The 25,888-nt window shown below is 42.0% G+C and overlaps 1 protein-coding gene across 1 annotated transcript in view; it reads left to right on the top strand.

The window, feature by feature from the left end:
* Positions 1-25,888, top strand: part of LOC126252249 (agrin-like) — a gene marked incomplete at its 5' end in the record, with an annotated part of 306,781 nt that overhangs the window by 259,437 nt on the left and 21,456 nt on the right. The window contains 2 exons of the mRNA XM_049953122.1: positions 671-835; positions 1,941-2,161. Coding sequence (XP_049809079.1) covers positions 671-835; positions 1,941-2,161 — 386 coding nt within the window. The remainder of the gene's footprint in view (positions 1-670; positions 836-1,940; positions 2,162-25,888) is intronic.

Raw genomic sequence — 25,888 nt, 5'->3', positions numbered from 1 at the left:
AGAAGTGTTGTAGTACTACATTGCTAACAACTCAACATGAGTTAGTATTCAAAATGATACCTGCTTGATCCCCACTACATGCCCTTGAAGTAATGAGAATTATTGCTTGTATATACCAGATTGTTTCAATCTGCAGGCAGCCTTATCTTCTTGATAGAGCATAGGGGTAAAAGCACTTTGCTCAAATTTAAAGTAAAAAGTAAGTTCTTAAAATCTCGTCTTCTGCCATTTCAGTTACAAATGTCTAGCTAATATTCCTGCATCATGAAAAACATCTATAAAACTAAAACAAATGAGAACTATAAAATTACATTCCATTACTAATTCTGATTGTGCATTATCATCATCATCATCATATCATAATCATAGCCTTAAAATATCAAATTGCCCTTCTTATTTGATTTGCCACATAGCAATCTTGAGCAAAAGTAAACTACAATATCTGAAAAGATTAGCTGCTTTTCTGCAAAATCATGTATGTATGGAGTACTGCTATGTCTATTCATCTTGCACCTACATTGTTGAGAAAAAATAGCAAATAGAAGTGCAACAGAATGTATATTTAAGTAATGTTACTTATTATTTGTCCATGATATTTTGAATAAATATAGACATCTGTGAGAAACTGTTCAGATTCATCACAGTATTCTTTATTTTACATGTTTTGCAGATCTGATGATGAAATTGTTCTTGGAAAATGGCATTCTGTGAAAGTGAATAGACAAGACCGTGAAGGAACACTGCAGCTGGATAATGGTGCTTTAACCAGTGGAGAATCAGGATTGCCTCTTGTTGAACTAAACCTTGAGCTTCCATTGTACATTGGAGGAATCCCGTAAGTTTGTTTGTCTTCCTAGTAGTCTCAACTTCTTGGCAATAAACAAGCCCTAAGTCTTCAATCACTTTAGTCTAGAGGAAGAAATAAGTCTCATTGGCTACTTGCATTTTTGGACATGCAGTGCAAAAACTGACTAATTATTTGAGTGTCCAGCAGTAAATTTCAGCTGTGGAGGTGAAAATGTAAAGGATGTTTGCCTTGAATTCAAACGTATTGAAGGATGTTTGCTAACTACGTGCACATACTAAATGACGAGGGAGTTGAACTTTGATTAATGATAGTACAAGGAAATTATTTTTAAAAATTGTGTGGGAGAGAAGTGCTGAAAGAATCCAAAAGCATAATTTTATCTGTTAAATTGTACAAAATATCACAGGAACTTTTGGTCGTATGCAAAATCAGTTTGGAGATTGAATATATTCAGTCACAGTTCAGACTAGAAAAGGATGAAATGAAGGCCAAAATTTTAAACTCTGCATTTGGAAGTTGTGTTGCAGATGAATTGTACCAGAGACCCTTCTATTGATCATTACATGAATACGAAAATAGGAGCTATAAGAATAAGTGATTATAAAGTTCAACACAATTGGTGTCACTGAATAATGGAAAACCAATAGGATATACTGTAATTCTACATTGGTTGAAACCTTACTGTAAGATAAATGATTTCTGCTTGTTGTCAAGAGGAATAGGTTCTGTAGCTGCTAATATGGTTGGTATGCTTTGCCCCTTATCACATAAAGGTCTGTACATTCAGATACAGTTTTCACAATTGTTTGCATAGCTTCATAAATGAATGTTTTGCTGTTAATCTCCCTTAGATGTAAATCCCTTAAAAACTAATCCAGAATACATTGTTCCTCAAAAATTGTAAATGTGGTATCTCCAGTTGCACATTTTATTTAAAATTTATTAAGCCCTGCTCTCTGTAAAGAAAAAAAGCTATTTAATTGACACTAACAAGTACAAATTGTTTTTTAACCATAGTAACAGCATTATTAATCTTGACATGAAAGCAGTGTTGGTTTACTGGCTGGGCATTTTCTTCAAGAACAGTAATAAGTATCACTAATGTATTACAGTAGCCTTATTAACATTTCAGATCAAAAGATAACACCTCTGTTGGCTTAGATGGAGCAGTGCAACAATTTATTGTCAATGGAAACTCCATAGGTGACTTCAGAACATCTGGTTTACCACAGTGGACAGGAATACCATGTTCCCAAAGCCACTGTGTGCATGGTGGTGTGTGTCAGCCCATGTTACAGGAGTATACTTGTCTTTGTCCAGAACCTTACTCAGGGAGGTTCTGTGAAAATGGAAGTAAGTAATTGAAAATAGGAGTAAATGTTTAAAGTTCTCTTCTAGATTTCCAGTAAGTTAATTCCATCATCAAAAGAGCTTTATTTTTTGCCTCTAACTGATATGGTAATGGATACTCAGATAAAACTGTGAAGAATTAAGTTTTCTATTAAATTGGAGATGGATCTGATATATATAACAGATGTACATTTGGGGAAGGGAAGGGGAGTGGAGGTGAGAATGCAGGATACTTTTCCTTCTTTTTGTCAAGGGTGTCCTATAGCTGTCACCACATCCTGCATCTCTGTCACCAAACATCTCAACATCACCATCCTTCCTCATCCTTTTCTCTCCTTTTTTCCTTGGATTCCCCTTAGTCACCGTTATCAGAGTATTCTTCTTCTTCTTTTTCCATTAGGCTGCCATGAAAGTGCTGCTTGACCATGAGTCCTATTCAATTCTTTTGACATTCACTAACCAGCCTAGCTGTCTTCTTTCAATTCTATTCATAATATCATCTTTTCTCATATGTCCTCATTTCTCATGCAGTCAAGTCAGGAAATTCTACATTCTGTTCTCATGTTGTCCATTTCTAAAGTTCTACGTCTTTTTATTTCTTTCCATGAGTTCCTATCACTCACTCCCATTACTTGTTATTGGTTCCATGGTGGATTTGTATAACTGCATTTTAACCTTTAAACTCATTTTTGAGGACCAAACTAAAGACTTCAATTTGTGGATAGCCACCCTTTCCTGTCCAATCCATTGTTGGATATCCCTGTCAAGTCTACCATCACATATCATATAAAACTGACCAGATACTTAAACTCTTTACACACTTTTCAAGTCACATAATGCTTAGAGCCTTTTGAATCATCTTTACACACTTTAATTTGATATCCACCTATGTGCAAGTTACTTTTCTCCTTTCGCAAACATAGGTATACTATCTTCTCAAAAGTCATTTTCAAACATCACTTTTTATATTCTTCCAATAATGACCTCAGCAGGTTACGATATGTCCTCTTCATAGTTCGCTGCAACAATCTGACCATCAGTATAGAATTGTATGTACATGAACTAGTTCCCTGCTTCTATTCCCATGCTCATGGACTTTTCATACCAGAGATCCAATGCTTTCTACACATACATCTCAAAGATTGGAAGACAGACAACACCCTTGTTTTAGTCCTTTAATTATTCTGAAGACCTCTGTACAACTTTCTTTTGCTACTTGAATGGCATATTCTTCTTACGTGTAGAGGTTTATGATTCTTCTTACATAAGTTTTTGGCAGTTCCCCTGACCACAGCACCTCAAACATCTTCAGTGTCACCATGTCATATGTTCTCTCAAGACCCATAAAGACCTCAAGTGACTGCTTGAATTCCTTTGCAGTCTCTTCTCAATGGTCTGTCTTAGGGTGAATATATTGTATACACTTGATCTGCCTCTTTGAAAGCCACTTTATTTCTCCACTTCTGTTATAATCTTCTCCATTCTTTATTTTAAAAATTTCACATACAACCTGCTAATTGAAGTTGTGGCACTTATGCCATGGTAAATTGCTACAGACTTTCTTGTTTCATTTTGTTGTATGCTTTTCCACTATTATGTAAATATGTTTCTATGTTTACCTTTCATGACACATAGTGATGTTAAAATTGTGTATTTTATGTGTTGTGTTGTTTGTGGGGAAGAGACCGTGTATTTTATGTCATTATCCACAATAAGACATGTCAAGTTGCAGACAGGCACAATTAAGTGACCCTTGCATAAAGCTTTCAGGCACAGCCTTCATCAGTAAAAGACACACACACACACACACACACACTCACACAAGCAAGCAGACCACATGCACACATGACTGCAAACTCCAGCATCTCGTGCCAGCCCAAGATGGTCTGTGACTGAAACTGGTTGATAAATCAGCTAATGGTCAAACATGCATTTTATACATGTAATGGCAGCTGATGTGTTGGTGAATGTGCCAACACCTTGTAGATAGAGGAGGCCGAAATGCACGCTATCTAACGCAGATGGGCGTGAATTCTGGAACAGGATAAGTAGTGAATTCTAATAAGAAAAGTATGCAGCTCCTCGAATACTTAACTTGTATTTATCCTTGTTGTGAATACAGCCTTCTTGATGAGACATTTCATACGATAACTATCAAACTATGTAAGGCTAATGGCGCCTTGCTAAGTCGTAGCCATTAACTTAGCTGAAGGCTATTCTGTCTCTCGGCAAATGAGAGCAAAGGCTTCGTCTGTACAGTCGCTAGCAACGTCGTCGTACAACTGGGGCGAGTTCTCGTATGTCTCTCGAGACCTGCCGTGTGGTGGCGCTCGGTCTGCGATCACACAGTGGCGACACGCGGGTCCGACATGTACTAATGGACCGCGGCCGATTTAAGCTACCACCTAGCAAGTGTGGTGCCTGGCAGTGACACCACAGCAGCATAGTGCATAAACTCTCTATAAGTGCACAAGTTTCTACTAACTTTAACTTATCACCATTGTTGTGTCATTTTATGCCTTTAATCAACATAGGTGGCACATGCTCATCTAAAGAATAATGCACAGCAAGTTTCAATTTTGCCCACAGTTCCTCTATATCCATCACACTTCATTTAAATTATGGCCATTTGTTTTGTAAGAGATTAATGACTCTTTATCTGTTCTGTCAAATATAAAAATGCTTTTATCCTCTTGGTGGATTTATTGACTCTAACAGTCATTCACATAGATGGTTTTGTAGCTATCACTCCAATAATTTTAATCACTTTCATACACACAGACATCCAGTCCAGGCAGTAATGGCTAAAGTGGCAGGCATCTAATGAACAGTTGCTGAGGCTGACAGGATTGGGGAAGAGTGGAATGAGTGGCTACTTGGAGGAGAGTAAAGAATATCTTCTCCAGCTCTATAGAATTGGAGCCTTTTTATAAGTATACTGTAGGAGACAGTGTTAAAAGCTTTCCTCAAACCTAGAAGAGTTGCACAGGTTGTTTTCATAGTCTCAAAAGAGCCATAAATTTTTCTGATGATATTCTCAACTGGTTTGACTGTGGAAAAATGAGGTCTGAAACCGTATTGTGAGGAGCTAAGTAGATTATTTTGTTTGAAATGCTGGTACATTTTTTTGTGCATACGATACTCTATAATTTTTTATATGACTGGTATGAGTGAGATGAGATGATAGATATCAGGAGATGCTTAATCACATTTCTTATGGATAGGTGTTACAATAGTAATTTTTAGGCAATCTGGGAAAATTCCTTTGTCTGGCATTTGTTTCATGATTTTGGTTAGTGGCAGTAGAATTTCTTTCTTTATATTTTTTATTATATTGTTTGGGAGCCCATAGAAGCTTTCTGCTTTTGAGTTGTTAAGTTTGGCAATTGCTTTGCTGACCTGTCTGTAGCATACACAAGTCCAGCAGAAGTTGTCATGTTGCTTACTATCTAGAGCTGGAAGCAAAACTACACTTTATTTGCATCTTCAGTGAGATTTTTATTTGAGCCAGAACTGGTACAGTGTGCATTTGAGGTGTTTGGTTGCATTGGAATGTTGTTGTGTTTATTTTTGGAGCTTATCTCAGTTTTGATAATATTCCACGCTGCTTTACACTTATTTGTCGAAATGAATATGTAACTATCATTGGCTTTCCTCTTGGCTGCTTTAATTTGTGATCTATACACTCTTCTTGCTGCTGTGTAAGTTTCCTTCTCAACTTGATTCTGATGAAATCTGTCATAGTCTGCCGTCATTCTTCCCTGAGTTTACACAGGTGCCACATGTGCCAGTTTCTCAGCTCTTGCAGTTTATTACTCCAGTTCTGCTTTGGGTGCTTTCTATGATACTTGGAACAACAAAAGTTGAGGTTTTGTACTAATAATTCTAAAAATTTCTATGTTGAATCCTTGACAGATGTATCACTAGCGAGTACTGTATCCCAGTTTATGTGATTAAGATGGGTTTTTAACTGATTCAAACTATGTTCATTGATTGGCCTGGTTACTCTTCCTAGTTCAGTTGCTGAACTGTCTGTATTGTTGTTTAAAGGGTGCCTAAACCACAGCTGCTTATGATCTGAATCCCAAGGTTTACAGTAACAAATTCAGTTTTATTTGGCCAAAAGTTGCATATTATATTATCTAAGCAAGCACTTAGCCTGGTGGGTTTGTCATTTAGACAGTATAAGTTTAATGATCTTAATATTTATAATAGATGCTTCAAATGTTTAAGAGCATTATTATCAATTTTTCAAAATTTTCTATAATAATTCTGTGTTATAACTATGTAGTGGTACCACCATTTAGGATAGTGAAAATTAGTTTTGTGCAATATTCTGAGCACAAGTGACAGCCAGGTGTGGGCCGGATTGCAGTGAGTTACGCATACCAACAGTTGCAAAGTAGAATAGAGGCCACAGGGCCATCAAACTGCTGAAAGAATATGCAGGGTGTTACAAAAAGGTACGGCCAAACTTTCAGGAAACATTCCTCACACACAAAGAAAGAAAATATGTTATGTGGACATGTGTCCGGAAACGCTTACTTTCCATGTTAGAGCACATTTTATTACTTCTCTTCAAATCACATTAATCATGGAATGGAAACGCACAGCAACAGAATGCACCAGCATGACTTCAAACACTTTGTTACAGGAAATGTTCAAAATGTCCTCCGTTAGCGAGGATACATGCATCCACCCTCCGTCGCATGGAATCCCTGATGCGCTGATGCAGCCCTGGAGAATGGCGTACTGTATCACAGCCGTCCACAATACGAGCACGAAGAGTCTCTACATTTGGTACCGGGGTTGCATAGACAAGAGCTTTCAAATGCCCCCATAAGTGAAAGTCAAGAAGGTTGAGGTCAGGAGAGCGTGGAGGCCATGGAATTGGTCCACCTCTACCAATCCATCGGTCACCGAATCTGTTGTTGAGAAGCGTACGAACACTTCGACTGAAATGTGCAGGAGCTCCATCGTGCATTAACCACATGTTGTGTCGTACTTGTAAAGGCACATGTTCTAGCAGCACAGGTAGAGTATCCCGTATGAAATCATGATAATGTGCTCCATTGAGCGTAGGTGGAAGAACATGGGGCCCAATCAAGACATCACCAACAATGCCTGCTCAAACGTTCACAGAAAATCTGTGTTGATGATGTGATTGCACAATTGCGTGCGGTTTCTTGTCAGCCCACACATGTTGATTGTGAAAACTTACAATTTGATCACATTGGAATGAAGCCTCATGCGTAAAGAGAACATTTGCACTGAAATCAGGATTGACACATTGTTGGATGAACCATTCGCAGAAGTGTACCCGTGGAGGCCAATCAGCTGCTGATAGTGCCTGCACACGCTGTACATGGTACGGAAACAACTGGTTCTCCCGTAGCACTCTCCATACAGTGACATGGTCAACGTTACCTTTTACAGCAGCAACTTCTCTGATGCTGACATTAGGGTTATCATCAACTGCATGAAGACTTGCCTCGTCCATTGCAGGTGTCCTCGTCGTTCTAGGTCTTCCCCAGTTGCGAGTCATAGGCTGGAATGTTCCGTGCTCCCTAAGACGCCGATCAATTGCTTCGAATGTCTTCCTGTCAGGACACCTTCGTTCTGGAAATCAGTCTCGATACAAACATACCGCACCACGGCTATTGCCCCATGCTAATCCATACATCAAATGGACATCTGACAACTCCGCATTTGTAAACATTGCACTGACTGCAAAACCACGTTCGTGATGAACACTAACCTGTTGATGCTACGTACTGATGTGCTTGATGCTAGTACTGTAGAGCAATGAGTCGCATGTCAACACAAGCACTGAAGTCACCATTACCTTCCTTCGATTGGGCCAACTGGCAGTGAATCAAGGAAGTACAGTACATACTGACGAAACTAAAATGAGCTCTAACATGGAAATTAAGCATTTCCGGACACATGTCGACATAACATCTTTTCGTTATTTGTGTGTGAGGAATGTTTCCTGAAAGTTTGGCGGTACCTTTATGTAACACCCTGCATGTAGCGGTTTTGCATGTCGCAAACCACAGGCAGAAGGGGCCGACTGGCCAACCTAGCATGTCATGAGTACGTGACGCGAAGTGGTGCATATGGCAAAACAGAGGCGCACAGCTTTGTATAAACAGGTGCGGGTTTCTAACAAGATTCATTCAAGTGTGGCAGCTCTCCTGGATGGCGAGGCATGTCATACCTCCAGCTACACGCAGCAGCAGATGGGGTGCCAGCGTTCGAGTCCACGGTGGGTTGCTGGTTCAACCCTCTGAGGCTGACTCGGAGTCTGTAGCCAGCCAGCAGTGGGCTACTCCCTGGCTCGCTACCGTGGGCAGGTGTCCTGGCTTCCAACACATACTGGAAGCATCCCGAGGTGAGGGCCATAGATTCAGACGCTGGATCACGGGCACTCATTGTCACCGCGATCCCAGCCATGCCAGAGAGAAGGATGCAGCTGGCCCTCTGCAGCTCGCACCGAGCAGCGCTGAGTCGGCAGGGACGTGGGCCGCCACTTCAACTGCTGGCATCCTGACAACGACGCAACTCTGCTGGTGTACAAGGCCTACACACAGTGTATGCGCAGGTCACTGAGGCAGCCATCCCATGCCAAGCTGTTTCACAGACAGTGAAGCGGTGTCCTCAGCATTGTGGAACCCGGTGACAGAGACCGAGAGGAACACGGCGCTATAGATAGGAACAATAAATCACTTGGAAAGCTTGGACGAGTCTTCATGCGGTACCTTCTACCTCTTCCCAATACATTTGGTCATCCTGATACATTCGGTGGTAGAAGTTGCTACTACATTTGGTGTCAGAATAGTGGTCATCGTCTGTCCAGTATGATGTTCGAGCCCACCACCCGCATTACATTCACACGATGTGATGAGTTTTGACCAGTTTTCTTTTGAGTGTTAGTCATTTTCTTTCTTGTTTGTGTTTTGAGTATGGCCTGACAGGAGCCACATTTTAGAAGTTTGTGTAGGCATATTATTATTATTATTATTTTATTATTATTATTTTCAGAATAAGTTTTTGTGTATTTGGGGCAGTAAGATTTTTTTTTTTTTTTCGTGGTATTTAATTACTTTTGTATTGATTTGAGTATGATGATATTGAGGTGTAGGGGGTTGGATTATTCTTGTACTTAAATGTTTTGTTTCAGGACTAACTAGGAATGAAAGCAACACAATGGCAGAGTCATGGACGTGAGGTGTATCAGAACCAGAAGTGGTATGGATTTTATTGGAAAAAGTAGCACAATTCACAGCAGACAATACGCAGTTGAGAAATGAATTAACATCTAGAAGTGAGCAGGAAACCACATCCGATCAGTGGTTGTTGCTTAGGGTGCAGGGGATTGATCCATCTGCTGCAAGTTTGATTATTCCATTTTATGGCAAGGCATCTGAGGATGTGCATTCGTTTGTGGGGGACTTGGAGACTTCAGCATTGATGAATGGTTGGTCTGATGAGCAGTTGTTACATATAGCGAATATTAGATTAACGGGTGAAGTGAAAACATATGTAAGGTGTTCTGAGGCCATAAGGAAGGCAGGACAGTTTAAGCAGTTAAAGGAAGGGATTTTACAAAGGTACAGAAAACAGAATAGCGCTCGGTACTTTAGAGAGAGGTTAAGAACAATGACAAAGAGACAGGGGGAGACGATGGAGAAATATGTGGACAGGATAAGGGAAATTAATGAGTATACTTACGAGTTGGGTCAGAGCAATGAAGCGAATAGTGTTCTGTTGCAGGAGGCCAATCAAAGAGCACTTGATGTATTTTTGAGAGGGTTACTGGCGCATATGTCACAGAAAATGCGTGAAGGGACTCCAAAAGATTTGTATTCAGCCATTGAGCTGGCAATTCAATGAGAGGAAATAGACGTGGCAACAGGGGTACGTGAGAGGCAAACAGTGTTTACAGTGGGTGTGAAATATTTTAAGTGTGGTTGTACGGGACATGTGCAGAGGTAATATACCCAGTCACCAAGGAATAAAGGAAGAGGTGGAAATCAGCAGCGGGGAGGATGTAGAAGTGGAGATAGGAGAGGTGGACAAGCATTAAATGGTAGAGTGGGCCCAAGACCCACCTAAGGGAGCTCCTGTTTAATTTCAGTGCTATGAATACATATGCAGAGGTGGAATGTTCAGTGGTAGGATCCATAGGAACTAAAAAGTTTAGGATTTTGTTGGACACAGGGGCACAAGTGTCAGTGGCTACTAGGAATATAATGGGACGAAGGAAGCTAGACCCACCATATTATAGGTTGCATAGAGTGGGGGATAAGGAGGTCACGCCTTTGTGGTTGGTGACAGTTGACTTTCAAATAGAGAAAGTCCGATTTAATGAATGCATGGAGGTAGTACCATGGGTAAGGACTTGATCCTTGGAGTAGATTTCTTGCATCAACATCATGCCAAAATTGACCTTGGACAATGAACCGTGGAACTTGGTGAAATGTTATTTCAGCTAGGGAAAACTGTTGTCAATGCAGAGCTGTTACCAGGGGCGTTCAATGTAATGAACAAACCAATTGAACCGCATACATTAGCATTAAGGCTTAATTCGCATGAGTGTGTGTCTAGTGGCACAGGAAAGTCGCTTTGGGTAAGTGTGGAGTCAAATCTACCTGTGGGTACAGTGTGTGTTATTGAACCATTGGAGGATAATGAAGTTCTGGCTTCATTGGGTTGTTTTGTGAAACGTAGTGTTGCACACATACAGGAGGGGAATAATGGGCGAATAGTTCCCATGAACGTGGATGATTTTAGCGCTGTAGATGCGAATGTGAGGAAAGGAGTTTTAGTAGCAAATTTGGATGTGCCAGATGGTGAAGACTGGTGCTCGAGAGGTAGGCAAAGCGATCAACCACTAACTGCCAATAGAATATCATTGCTTGGCAAAATTAAGCATTTGAAAGGAGGAGAAGGAGAGCATATGGAAGAATTATTGTGGGAATTTAAGGATTTGTTTTTTCCGCAAGAGACGTTACCAGCATTAGTTCAACATAGGATACCAACAGGGAATGAAACACCTGTTTACTGTAAACCATACAGAATACCAAGGTATTTGCAGCCGATTGTGGAGAATTTCATTGATCAGCAGCTTGCGGACGGTATTATAGAGCATAGTAATAGTTGCTGGGGAGCAGGCATTGTCATTATGCCTAAAAAAATCTATGGATGGAACTAAGAAATACAGATTCTGTTGTGACTACCAATACCTCAATAATAAGACAGTAACAGACGCATATCCCATTCCAAACATATCGGAGACTTTGGATCACTTAGAGCAGTGCCAGTACTTTTCTACAATGGATTTGACAAGTGGTTATCATTAGTTAGAGGAAGCTCCAGAGGATCGCCCAAAAACAGCTTTCTCTACTCCTGGAGGCCATTACCAGTACATTAGAATGCCATCCGGTTTGAAAAACACTCTGATTACGTTTCAGAGGTTGCTAGACAGTGTTTGAGGAGTTTGAAACCACAGCAGTGTCTGTTCTATTTGAACGACATTATAGTGTTTTCAAGCAGTATGGAGCAACATAGAAAGCAGTTAAGGGAAGTCTTTATGAGGTTAAGAGGAGCTCGTTTGATGTTGAGCCTGGAGAAGTGTCATTTTGCATTAGAAGAAGTAAAATATTTGGGTCATATTATCAGTAAGAACGGAGTGTGAACAGATCTGAGGTTGGTACAGGCTGTAAGGGATTTTCAGGAACCAAAAACAGTTAAGGAAGTGCAGTCAGTCATCGGAATTTGCAATTTCTACCAAAAGTTCGTTTTTGCAGATTTAGCACAGCCATTGGTGCGATTGTTACGGAGGGGTGTGAAATTTGAGTGGACAGAAGAGTGTCAGAAAGTGTTTGACAAATTGAAAGAAGTGTTAACATCAAGTCCGGTTCTTGTGTTTCCAGATTTTGAAAAGGAGTTTATACTAGCATGTGATGCATTGAATCAAGCATTAGGGTGTGTTCTTAGTCAGGAAACTGATGGGAAAGAACATCATGTAGCCTATGCATCTAGGCAGTTGAACGCAGCAGAGAGGAATTACTTAACAACTGAGAGGGAGATGCTTAGTGTGATCTATGGAATCACATATTTTAAATGTTATTTATATGGGAGAAGATTTCGGGTAGTGACAGAGCATGCTGCATTGAAATGGTTGTAGGGGTTGAAGGATCCATCCACTAGACTCGCTATATGGGCTGTGAGGCTTAGTGAATTCGACTACAAGGTGGTGCACAAGCCTGGGAAGAAGCACGGTAATGTGGATGCACTAAGTAGGAAGGTAGCAAAAGTAGAAGTCATAGGTCATGACCTAGCAGTATGGCAAGTATTACAGGATGTGGACAACAATTGTAAATTGTATCGGACACAACCACAGTTTAATATGTATGACGGTCTTCTGTGCAGGGAAATGAAGTTAGGGCCAAGGGTAGTAGTGCCAGCGAAACTAAGGGATGAGGTTTTAAAGGAAGCACATGGTCACGTGTTATCCGGTCATGGAGGGTGTAGAGCGACAAATAGGAGAGTGGCAGAGAGATATTCGTGAAGAGGTAGGAAAGGAGATGTGGATCAATATGTCAAGAATTGTATACCATGTGCGCGGAGAGCAGGTTTGAGTCGGAAACAGATACAGCTACAACGATTACCAGAAGCGACATGTCCATTTTCTTTGCTGGGGATCGATGTCTTAGGACCTTTCAGATGAACACCATTTGGGAACAGATTCGTTCTGACAATAATAGACCATTTTTCGAGGCATGTGGAGGTGGTGGCTATGCCAAATCAACAGGCAGCAATGGTAGTGCAAGTATTAGTAAACAACTGGATTTTGAAGTTTTGTGTACTGGAGACAATAATTACTGACCAAGGGACCAACTTCATGTCAGATTTAATGAAGGAACTGTGTAAATTGTTGAACATAAAGAAGTTGAGGGCGAGCGCATTGCATCCACAGGCCAACAGAAGGACAGAATGGGTACACAGAACAATCGAGAAGATTCTGAGTTTTTATGTGGATTCTCATCACCATCAGTGGGACGGGTATTTGAAGCACACTGTATGTGCATACAAAGCAAAAGTCCATACAAATAGCAGTTTGTCTCCATATGAGGTAGTGTATGGGTGAAAAATGCCGTCACTGTTTGATTTGGTGAGGCTACAGAAAGGAAGGCCCGGTGAATCTGTACATCAGTTCACAAGGACAATTTGGGTTGTTTGGTAATGGGTACAAAAGGCGAATACAAAGGCTTTGGAAAGGCAGGAAGATGCAGTAAAGTGGAAAGGAAGTTTACCTAGAGTGGGGCAATGAGTAATGCTGTCCAACCCTTATACGCAAAAAGGGAAAATGAAGAAGTTAATCACGAGGTATCAAGGGCCATACCAAGTTGTTGAAACCACATCCCACGTTAATGTTAAGCTTCAGCTGCCAACTAGAACAATGATAGTACACATTGGGGAGTTACGGCCATTTAAGGGTTGCCTGGATGTGGTTCCAGGCATGTCACAGGAAGGAAAGAGGAAGAAAGAGAGAGGGAAGAGAGGTGCTAAGCACAGAGAAAATCAGGAAGTACCATATGCTTTGTGATCCAGAAAGTAGTAGAGTTTTTTTTTGTTTTCTCTCTCTCTCTCTCTCTCTCTCTCTCTCTGTGTGTGTGTCTCTCTCTCTCTCTCTCTCTCTCTCTCTCTCTCTCTCTCTCTCTCCATGTATCACTGGGTTTGCATAGAGTAATTAGGCATTGTATTTCATATGTTGTATGTATTTTCGAATATAGCCTGCTGCGGACAGCAGTCCTTTTGAAGAGGGAGAAAGGGAGATGGGAATCCCTGCTGTCCTCAGGCTAGTGAAGTTGGGCAAGTTTGCGGAAGTGAAAACTAAAGAGGTATTGCTGATTTCAGCAACTAAAAACTGGTACGCCGAGATGGCAAGGGAGGAATTACGAGCTGCCATAGAGGGAAGGTAATGGTATGTCCAGCCAGGGTGGTAAGTACCAATCCAGACATGTCCACAGTGCAGTTATTTTTAGCCAGGGGGAAAGGAATAGACTGTCCAAGGGACATTGTGGAGCCAAAATTGAGCTTGCAATGGTTTGGGATGCATTGGATCTTCTCCACCTATGAGAATTTGGCAGTAGTAGCAAGTTGTTTTGAGCAGGGAGTATTTGCAGAAGCAAAATGTATAGAGCTCAAGGGGAATGGAATTTTAATCAATGGAACTAATTGTAACATAATAGGATCAGCCTTCCACCTGCCAGCGTCAATTTCAGGAGTCACGCAATTGAATGTTATGCAGCCACAGCTGTACTGGCCAAAAGCCACTTTAAAGTTTTTGCCAAGGCAGAACCTGACCTTGTTAAATCAGACTCAGCTGAACAGCTTGTGCAACATGTCACTCAGTATAGGGAAAGGCAAAGGCAAACAACGATCATTTTGAGCACCTCTGTGCCAAGTGTCAATGCAGCCTTAACTTTGTTATATGTTGTTTTCTCTCAGATCAGGCGGAGAGATAATTTCAAGAGGGAACCAAGGGTAGTCCAAGTCCCAGTGGATTGGATACTGAAGGTGTGAGATGAATAGGTAAGGGGTTGATGGAGCAGTGGTTGCTGGCCGGGGTGGCCGAGCGGTTCTAGGCGCTACAGTCTTGAACCGTGTGGTCGCTACGGTCACAGGTTCGAATCCTGCCTCGGGCATGGATGTGTGTGATGTCCTTAGGTTAGTCAGGTTTAAGTAGTTCTAAGTTCTATGGGACTGATGACCTTAGAAGTTGAATCCGATAGTGCTCAGACCCATTTGAACCATTTGATTTGAGCAGTGGTCATCCAGTAAGGTATTTTTACATTTTGTTTCATGTCATGGTTTCAAGGGGCACTAGACCACATTTAAGTTTTCTAATATTAAGGAAATATGCCATTGGTGCCGACCCAAACAAGTTGAGAGCTAGTTAAGGGTCAACCTGGGGACCAGATCTTTCTGAAGAGGGGAACAACATAGCGGCACCACCGTTTAGGATAGGGAAAGTTAGTTTTGTGCAATATTCTGAGCACAAGTTACAGCTAGGTGTGGGCCAGATTGTAGTGAATTACACATACCAACAGTTGCGAAGTAGAATAGAGGCCACAGGGCCATCAAATTGTTGAAAGAGTATAAGTAACAGTTTTGCATGTCACAAATTACAGGCAGAAGGGGCCCACTGGCCAACCTAGCGTGTTACGAGTACGTGATGCGAATGGCGTGCATGGCAAAACAGAGGTGCATAGCCGCATATAAATAGGTGTGGGTTTCTAACGAGATTCATTCAAGTGGGGCAGCTCTCCTGGACAGCGGGGCATGTCACACCACCAGCTACCCGCAGCAGCAGATGGGGCACCAGCATTCCAGTCCACTGCAGGTCACTGGTTCAACCCTCTGAGGCTGACACGGGGTCCATAGACAGCCAGCAGGCAGGTGTCCTAGCTTTCAACACATGCTGGAGGCATCCTGAGGTGAGGGGTGCAGATTTGGATGCCGGATAATGGGCGCTCATTGCCTCCACGATCTCAGCCACGCCAGAGAGAAGGACGCAACTGGCCACCTGCAGCTTGCAGCGAGCAGCACTGAGTTGGCAGGAACGCATCAACTGCCGGCATCCTGACGACGACGCAACTCTGCTGGCATACAAGACCATCACACAGTGTATGCACAGGTCACTGAGGCAGCCATTCTGCACCAAGCCATTTCGCAGGCAGCGAAGCGGTGTCCTCAGCATTGTGCAACCCAGTGACGCAGTCTGAGGGGAACACAGCACTGTATTTGGAAACAATAAATCACTTGGAAAGCTCGGACAAGTCTTAATACAGTGGCTTCTACTTCTTCCCACTACATTTGGTCATTCTGCTACATTCGGTGGTAGAAGTTGGCTCTACAACTAGAAGAGTGGTACAATGATATAGCTATTAGTTGTTGACTTCGGATTATTATTGTTGAGACTTCAAAAACTGCTTCCATACATAGAGAACTTATATCTATCACTTCATATATTAAAAAATATATCTAAAAACAACCAAATGAAAGTGCTGGCAGGTCGACAGACACACAAACATACACACAGAATTCAAGCTTTCGCAACAAACTGTTGCAACTGTTTGTTGCGAAAGCTTGAATTCTGTGTGTATGTTTGTGTTTGTTTGTGTGTCTGTCGACCTGCCAGCACTTTCATTTGGTAAGTCACATCATCTTTGTTTTTAGATATATTTTTCCTACGTGGAATGTTTCCCTCTATTATAACCACTTCATTTATTAAATTATTTGTTTCTTAGACAAAGACTGGAACACCACCCTGCTTCAGATTTTTTCTACAGTAACATGTTGCTAATTTGTATCAATAAGGTATTTTTTTTTTTGGTGACTGTATATTAATGTGGAATTAAAACAAACTTCTTGCATTATTGTCTGGCTGTTGGACACACAAAATTCTTGACCATTGTCATCTGGCTGCCCCAGGTGAAATGCATCAGATGACTTAAGCTGCACCTCCCTTGTGTGACTCGCCATAAAAGACACTGGGCTTCCTTTCTTGTGCATGTCAGATGAGCTGTTTTTTCCGCTGGAAATGCTGATAGCAGAGGTGTTGGTTTCGTCTCTGCTGTGCTGTAAGAGTGCCAGTTTAAAATGATTTTACTTTTGTGCATTTGATTCCTGTTGTTGACATTATTGTTTATATTTTTTATGAGCAGTTTTTCTGTAGTCTGTTAAGGTGTAATCCATGTGATGATTGGAACCTTTGGCCAATGTTGCTACCATCAAGGATTTTTACAGTTCTGAAATGTTTATATAATATTGACATTTGTTCATTGGTGGTAGTAATTTCCTTGTTTACCCACAACCACAGTGGTAAGTCATTTTGGTGTGGGTATCCAGCATGAAGACATTTGTGTGCGTCAACTATTCTAAGCACTTTTTCAATTGGAGAGGCAGGGTTCAATGTTTTTGATTAGGGATTGGTGGCAAAGAAATTTTTCCATTCCAGGGTTCGGGAGAAGTAGAGTAGGTCTTTGAAAAGTCAAACATGGTTAAATTTGGGTATAGAGCTAAAGACTTCAAATCCACCACCTCATTCCCCATATACCTTACTAACTTCATCCTAACACACAACTACTTCTCCTTTGAAGGGAAGGTATACAAACAAATCAGCTGTACAACCATGGGCACCTGCATGGGACACTCCTATGCCAACCTGTTTATGGACCACCCAGAAGAGACATTCCTAGCGCCCCGAAAATGCCAAACACCTAGTCTATTTCAGATTCATCGACAACATATTCATGATCTGGAATCAGGGCCAAGATGCCCTGTCTTCATTTCTTCACAACCTCAACAATTTCTCTCCCATCTGCTTCACCTGGTCCTCTCCAACCCAGCATGCCACCTTTCTGGGCATTGGCCTCCTCCTCTCTGATGGCTCCAGCCACGCTTCTGTCTACATTAAACCCACTAAACAGCAACAGTACCTGCATTTTGACTTACCCAGTGTGCTGAAGGCTTCACCGAGGCCATCACAGAAGGGCACTATCCCCCAGATCGAGTCTGCAAACAGATCTCCCTTGCCATTTTCCCACACACTCCCAAACCTCCCACCACTCCCCCAAGGACCAGCTAAAAAAAAAAATGTGCCCTTCATCATCCAAAAGCGCTCTGGACTGGATCAACTGAACCACATCCTTCATCAGCACTTTTATTACCTATTGTGATGCACTGTAGTGAGGGCATCGTATGAGAGACCCTTCCCATCCCTTCTAAAATGGTGTTCCAGCACCCACCCAACCTCCACAACATCCTAGTCCATCCCTATGGCTATTCCAATCCCAATCCTGTGCCATAAGGTTCATATCCCTGTAAAAGACCCAGGTAAAAGACCTGCCCAATTCATTCATCCAGCACTTCATATTGTAGTCCTGTCACTGGCTTATCCTACCCCATCAGAGGCTGGGCCACCCGTGAAAGCAGCCATGTCACATACCAGCTCTGCTACAATTATTGCAAAGCTTTTTATATTGTTGTGACTGACAGCCAGTTGTCCACTTGGATAAACAGCCACAACCAAACTGTGGCCAAGAGCAAAGTAAACATTCCTACGATACAACATGCAGCTGAACATATCATGCTTTATTTCAGAGGCTGCTATGCCATCTAGATCCCCTCCTCCACTACCAGCTTTTCTGAACTGTGCAGATGGGAGTTATCCTCACAACACATTCTCCACTCCCGAAATTATCCCTGCCTCAACCTATGGTAACCCACTGTCCCCATCCCATCCACCCAACAGTTTCCATTCCCATTGTCCTGTCACCTGCTCCCTATTCACATCCCCTCACCCTTATTGTGTGCACTCACCCATATTTTCTTTTCCCTGTTCCTTTCATTTTCCACTCCACATTCTGCCCCTTCCCCCCTCTTAGTCCCTGCCCCACAGCCTTCTGATGCTGCGTCTGGTGACAGTCTTGTCGTGCCTCCGTCTAGACCCTGCACACTCCACCAGACAGTGCTCTTCTCTCCCTCATACATACTCTGTTATCCCTTCCCCTTTCCCCACCCCCACCCCACCCCTTCCAGATTGCTGCTTTCGTTATACATGACTCTTGCACCAAGCACATCATAACCCTTCACATCTGTGCCTGCCATCTGAAAACAAGTAATGGACTCTGTGAAACATTCTGTGTCATCCCATGCCCTTGGTCAGAGAATAGCAGCAGCTGAACTAGGGAGGTACCTTTCCTGCATAGGTTGCCATCTATGTCACAACACAAATGACTGCATTTGGAGTGGTGCTGTGACCAGGAACTAGGGACTTTTGATGAATGGCATAGCATTATGTTCAGCTATGAAACAGAGGTTGCACTACTGCAGATGACCATCATCAGTGACTATGGCGATGACCTCGAGAGAGAGGTTCCATTCTTCTAGTGTTTCACGGAGGCACAGCAGCGTTAACTTCTGATGGCATAGTGTGGGAGGCCATCAGGTATGATGGCTACTACCTATTTAGGGAGCCGGCCGCGGTGGTCTAGCGGTTCTAGGCGCTCAGTCCGGAGCCGTGCGACTGCTACGGTCACAGGTTCGAATCCTGCCTCGGGCATGGATGTGTGTGATGTCCTTAGGTTAGTTAGGTTTAAGTAGTTCTAAGTTCTAGGGGACTGATGACCATAGATGTTAAGTCCCATAGTGCTCAGAGCCATTTTTGAACCTATTTAGGGAACTCTAATGGCACAACAGTACATCACAGACATCCTGTGTCCTCCTGTGTTACCTCTCATGTAACAGTTTTCTGGTGCCATTTTCAACAAGTCAATCCTCATTCACACATGGTAGATGACTGTGTGAACTGTCTACATCATACTGTGGTACACCAATAGCCAGCAACATCTTCAGATCTGTCCCTGATAGAACAAGTGTGAGATCAGCTCTGATCTCGGCTCCATCTCAATGCCAGTGTCCAAGGTATCAAGGACAAGTTACAACAGCTGTGGGGCAATTTGCCTCAAGAGAGGGTATGATAGCCTTATGATACTTTCCCAATTGAATCAGTGCATGCATTAATGTCATTGGAGGTGCAACATTGTACTGATAAGTGGGCTTAGAATGCCAAATTCTTTGTACACTCATGCTTTTTAATTGCTGAAATAACACCACCTACCCTCTCAACTGATGAAGTTTCACTTTGTCTCCTCCTCTGTTTCTGGGTGCTTCACTTTTTTGTCAGGCAGTGTAATGCACATACACCTGTGTGTATATGTATACTGTATTGTATAGCTGTGGAAAATGATACATGTGTGAAAGCTAGCAAATTTCTCAGTCTGGCTTTTGCTGCCAGAGACTGTGGTCATTTGTGTGAGAGTTGTATTTGGTGTGTGTGTGTGTGTGTGTGTGTGTGTGTGTGTGTGTGTGTGTGTGTGTGTGTGTGTGTGTGCGTGTGTGCCTGCACCTATCTGCGACTCACCATCTCTGCTATGTGGTGGGTAACAGCTATCGTTTTCATGTTGCCAAATTTCTCAGTTTTGTTTATTTACCTTTCAACAACTCAGTAATTTACTATTTTGTGAATTATCTTTTCTCCTTAAATTACTTATATGCTACCAGAACGTTTCATCATTTCTCTAAGTGTGTAAGGCTACTATGCATTAGCTCTTGCAATTTGTAAAGAGTTAGGCAGCACTGTACTCATATTAAAGAGGAGTACTGTTCAAATTTCCGTTCATTTTCCCAAATTTATTTTGTCCCTCATCTCCTTAAATCTGTTAAGGTTAACGTCAGAATCATCACTTTGAAAAGATAACAGGTGATATCCTTCTCTATCCCTATCCTTTCTGAGCATGCTTTCCATCTTTCAGCTGTATGATATGGAGTGTTTCAAAGATAGTTCATCAGCTATAGAGATGTATTACAAAACTTTCAAAAGCATTGTGTGTTTTACCTTTGTCAGTTGCATTTCATACATGCTCTTCTAAATTTCATTTTTATAGCATCCAGTGCAGTCCTGTGAGCTCTGTATTTTTGTGTTATCTCTGCTCCCATCCATCCTTGTTTATGTAGTTGATATTTGCAGCCATTCCTCCTGAGTTGTTACTTCTTGTGGACAGAATAAGTATTACGGTACCTCTCCGTTGCAACTAAATTTTTATTATTTATTTACCACATGTGTGTAATGTAATCATATTAAGATCTGTGATCTACAAAGAAATAAAATCCATGTTCAAAACTGTAAAAAATAAAAGGATAATTACTTCATTATCACTTTTCATAACAACCTTTTGAAGTTTATGACTTTCAATGTAAAATAACTAAGTGGTTCACTTCATACGTAATTGACAGGAAGAAAAGAGTCATTTTAGGTACTTCATGTAGCTCTTATGATGAATCTCCTTCAGAGTGGGACAAATTATTATTGGTATTCCACAACGTTCAATTCTAGGGCCACTCTGGTTCTTGCTATATATAAATTACCTTCCCTCTTATGCTGACAATATAGGAACAGTGCTCTTTTTTGATTATGCAGACATCATAATCAAGCCTAACTGTAAAAGAAGCCATAAATAAAATATTCAGAGTAATTGTTGTTTGCTTCTCGGTAACTGGTCTGTCAGCTACCTTTTAAGAAACACAGTTCTTTCAGTACTTCATAATGCAAAATAAATCATCAGCAACAATACAACAGAGGGAAAGAAAATATGTAGAATCAATTTCCAAAATCCCTGGGTGTGCATACTGACAGAAGTAGGATTGAAAATGACATATTATTAATCTTAAGCACTTGAGTTCAATAGTCTTTGCTCTATGTATAATTGCCAATTTTGGCAATGAAAGTATTACGAAGTTATCTTACTATGCAGACTTCCATTCATTTATGTCATATGGTATTATTTGAGGTAACACACTCACACACACACAGTATTCATTGTGCATAAATATGCAGTAAACATGTTTCGTGCCCATCCTCGAACATTTTGCTGGTAACTGTTTAAAAAATTACAATTTCACAATACATTTATTCTCTTTCAAAGTTTATTATGAAGAATAAGCACAGTTTGAAAATAATAAATAGCATGCATAAATATATAACTAGAAACAAAAGAAGCTAGCCACAACTTAACCGTTCTCTTGCACACGAATGAGCAAAGTATGCAGCCATAAAATTATTTGATCACCTCCCTTGTGAATTACAGATGTTGGCAGATAATGAAAGTGTTATAACGTCAAGTTGGACACATATATTTCAAAAACGACACAACACATGTAAGTGACAGAGCAAGTTGACAAAGCAAGACATGTGAACACGGTAACATTCAAATCAGCACTGAGTCCAAGCCTAGCGGACGCTGGCTGGCTGGCCGCTTAGGTGGCGTGGCTGCTGCATGGCTGGCAGACAGCGCCGCATGTAGAGGACGCACGTAATTGCGCGGTGGCACTTTGAATGATCGGCGCATCACAACACTTTTCCCCCCCTATGAAATTTTTGCACTGGTCTTGATAGAGGTGGCCTGTAGATGGCTAATGTCCATAGGCGTTGTTTGACTGGCTGTGAAGTCTTGAGGAGGAGGCTTCCCGTACGGACGGAAGTGTCCCCAATGATAACGGGTCGAGATGACAGGAGACGTAGAGGTCGAATCTGCTGGGGCCCCGTGCACCAATCTGCCATTGCGGCAAGTCCAGTTGTTATAACGGGAGACATGGGCAATGTGTCGGCATCCGTAGGAGAAGGAGGCGAGTAGCGTTGCTCCGACAGATGATGGTCATCCGGTTCCTGCATGGGCACGTCTCCTGGTGGCGTCCATTCTTGTGCTGGCACCGAGATGACGGTAAGAGGGCTGCGTTGTGAGTAATGAGAGATGCCGAGATCCAGAGTGTCAGGTAGAGCCGAAGGTGGTGTAATGAATCCGGAACAGGCGTTGCCTGCACCCGAGGCCAAAGCTGGTCCGAATGACGCACTGCAACACCCGTGTCTGTCTGGATTTCATACAGGCATCAGCCACAGTGTCGTAAGATGCGGCCCAGAATCCATTTTGACCACCTGCCATATCCCCGTACCCATAAAAGGTCGCCGGCGGTGAACCGGCCAAGCGAAGGCACCCGCGGCCATAAGGTGGAAGGCCACAGAAGATGAAGTAGCGTGCGGGGCGCTCGGCCATGTAAGAGCTCAGCTGGGCTGTGGTCGCCCATGGAGGTGAAACAGTAAGAAGCCAGAAATTGGAGAAGCGCATCATCAGCAGCAGAAGTCAGGAGTTTCTTCATCTGAACCTTAAATGTGCGGACCAGTCGTTCAGCCTCACCGTTAGATTGTGGATGGAACAGAGGGGCCGTGACATGCATGACGCCGTGACGAGCACAAAAATCTGCAAATTCGGAAGAGGCAAAGTGCGGACCATTATCAGTAACAAGAGTAGAGCGAAGGCCTTCCAAAGAAAAAATTCTGGCAAGAGCACTTGTGGTTGCTGCGGTGGTAGGCGACGTGCAACGGACAATGAAAGGAAAGTTAGAGTAGGCGTCAATTACGAGTAGCCAATAAGTACCTAAAGAAGGTCGCACAAAGTCAGCATGAATGAGCTTCCAGGGCTTCTCAGACGAAGGCCACGGTGACAAAGATGACTTTGGTGCAGCGGCCTGTGACGCACAAGCGCCGCAGGCAGCGGCCATGTGTGCTATTTCAGGGGTGATGCCAAGCCAGCACACATGATGGCGTGCCAGAGATTTTGTGCAAGAGACACCGCAGTGCCCTTGGTGAAGGAGGCGCAAGACCGAAGCACCCAAAAACGCATGTACCACAACACTCGGCGAAGCATTTTCTGTGGAAAGGAGGATAACACCATCTCTAGCCATGAGGCGGTAACACAAAGTGTAGTAGTTCCGCAACGGATCAGAAGTCTTAGTGGATGGACGATCTGGCCAACCCTTCTGAATATAGCGTAAAACCTGGGAGAGGGTAGGGTCAGAACCCATAGCAGCCGACAGCCGGTCACCGGTGATGGGGAATCCGTCCACAACCCGCAGCTCGGCAACATCCAGATGTAAACACAAAAGTTCGTCCCTATCAAATGCCAGATCAAGACCCATGGGAAGGCAAGACAGTGCATCAGCATTCGCATGTTGAGCCGTCGGTCGGAAATGAATCTCATACTTGAAACGAGACAAGTAAAGAGCCCAACGCTGGAGGCGGTGTGCAGCCTTGTCTGGAAGCGACGTTGATGGATGAAACAAGGAAACAAGTGACCCTGAAGTAGGCCTATAATTGTGTATACTGCTAGCTATTCCCTTTTTGTGCAATGGTCTTATTTCAGTGACTTTTAATGAGTCAGCAAATGACCCCTGACTGAACAAGCTGTTTATTAAATGTTGTAGTGGGTTTATTAATTCATTACTGCATTTTTTTTTTTTTTCAGAAATTTGGCTGAGATGTCATCCAAGCCATTGGATGTATTTGCTTTTAAGTTGGAAATTGTTTTCAGGATTTTCAGTTATGTAACACACTCAGGAATAATGAATGCCATTACTGAGATTTAGTACCTGTTGTGGATCAATCACATACTCCCTATTCTTCTTACTAAATTGGTCTCTGAATGGCTCACATACTTCCATTTGGTCGCTCAGCAATTTTTCATTGCCTCATATTATTAAATTATTGCACATTGCATTTTTGCCCCCCCCCCCCTCAACTTTCCTTATTTACTATACTCCTTGCTGTTTTCCTAACATTACTAGATTGGATCATCTGTTCTGCATACATATATGCTTTTAATGTCTTAAGTGCTTCCCTTTAGGTTTTTCTACAAGCTTTGTATTTAGACTGGAAGTACTGCAGTTTGCTGTCTCTAAAAATATATATATATGTAAATCCTTCATATCATCCTTTAAGGGGAGGTTTACTATCTTTGGCCCCAAAAAAGCATGTTCATTGAGAATTTTTTTCTCTGGATGTGTTATAGATAACATTGTCAAATTTGGTCAAAATGTTTATTGACATTTCCTCTACAAACTGGAATTTTTTCGACCGGAAATGTAAGAGCAAAGGGGGAAGTGCCGTCGGAACAAAACAAAATTTCGATGCAGACCTCCACACACGATATGTCACAGGTCATCCAGCTCATCTGAAATCAAAATTGCGTTGACATTAGGCAAGTATATAAGATTCTTTAGGAGTTGTACCTCGCTTAAGTTATTTGGACCATAGGAAAGAAAATGGCAGCCATTTGGGAAAAAAAAAAGGGTTTTTTTTTTTTTCATTGATTTTTCGACTTTGTCGGCCAAATAAAAATATTTATAGTTGATGGATCAGAATGAAAGTGGTACAACTCCTAGATAATTTAGTTAGCTTCGTTGTAAACAAAGAATGATGCCAATTCGTTTAGTAGATTTGAAGTTACCATACCGCGCAATAAAAAAAAAAAAAAAGTCATTTCAAGAAAAACGCATTTGAAGTTTTGACTACATATGAATGTAATATTAAGCAACTTACGTTCAATTTGCTATTCTGGGTCCATTAACTAAACCTTCCTCTTCCTCATAGAGGTCGTTCTGCTCGATCTGGGCCATCCTGCGCTGCTCCAGAGCCTCTCGTACGGTCGGTGACAAGCGGTTTTCGGCCGCTTGAATCCGGTGGATGTCCAAATGCTTGGCGAAATGCATTGAATAAAGTCCCAGGGTGACATTCATCGTTGTCATGGTCTTCAGAATTGTTGAATACCCTTCATTGAAGCTGCTCACTGCCAGGAAAGTCGCAATCTCCACAGTCTTCTCACCAGAATGGAAATGCTTGGGGCCTAACTTCCAAACACTTGTGTTCAAACTTTCATTTGAATTTAGTGTTTTTCCCCCAGTACAATAACTCATCCTCCGAAAGAAAAAGACTGGTGCATTAAAAAGGCCGATTTCAGGCAGGTGCATTTTTTGTTCTACCGTGAATAACCAACATTTCTGTTCTGTATTCAAGAAAACCGTTTCAGGGGTGGATTCTTAAACACTTTTATGGATCCAAAAATGTAATTTTAAAACAAATCGATTTTTTGAACCAAAAGATAGTAAACCTCCCCTTAATTCTATCACGTCAGAGGGAATTTAAGGTTCTTGAAACTGACAGTTTATGTGTGCAAGGGTTTCCTTTAATGTGTAACACCTTGTCTATAAAAGGTAAATATGTCACCATGAGATACTATTTCTTTGTCTACATGAAGCTCTAGGACC

The sequence above is a fragment of the Schistocerca nitens genome, chromosome 4 (assembly GCF_023898315.1).
Source record: "Schistocerca nitens isolate TAMUIC-IGC-003100 chromosome 4, iqSchNite1.1, whole genome shotgun sequence".
Lineage (NCBI taxonomy): Eukaryota > Metazoa > Arthropoda > Insecta > Orthoptera > Acrididae > Schistocerca > Schistocerca nitens.
The sequence above is the reverse complement of the archived record's forward strand: the minus strand, read 5'-3'. Positions and strand labels throughout refer to the sequence as shown.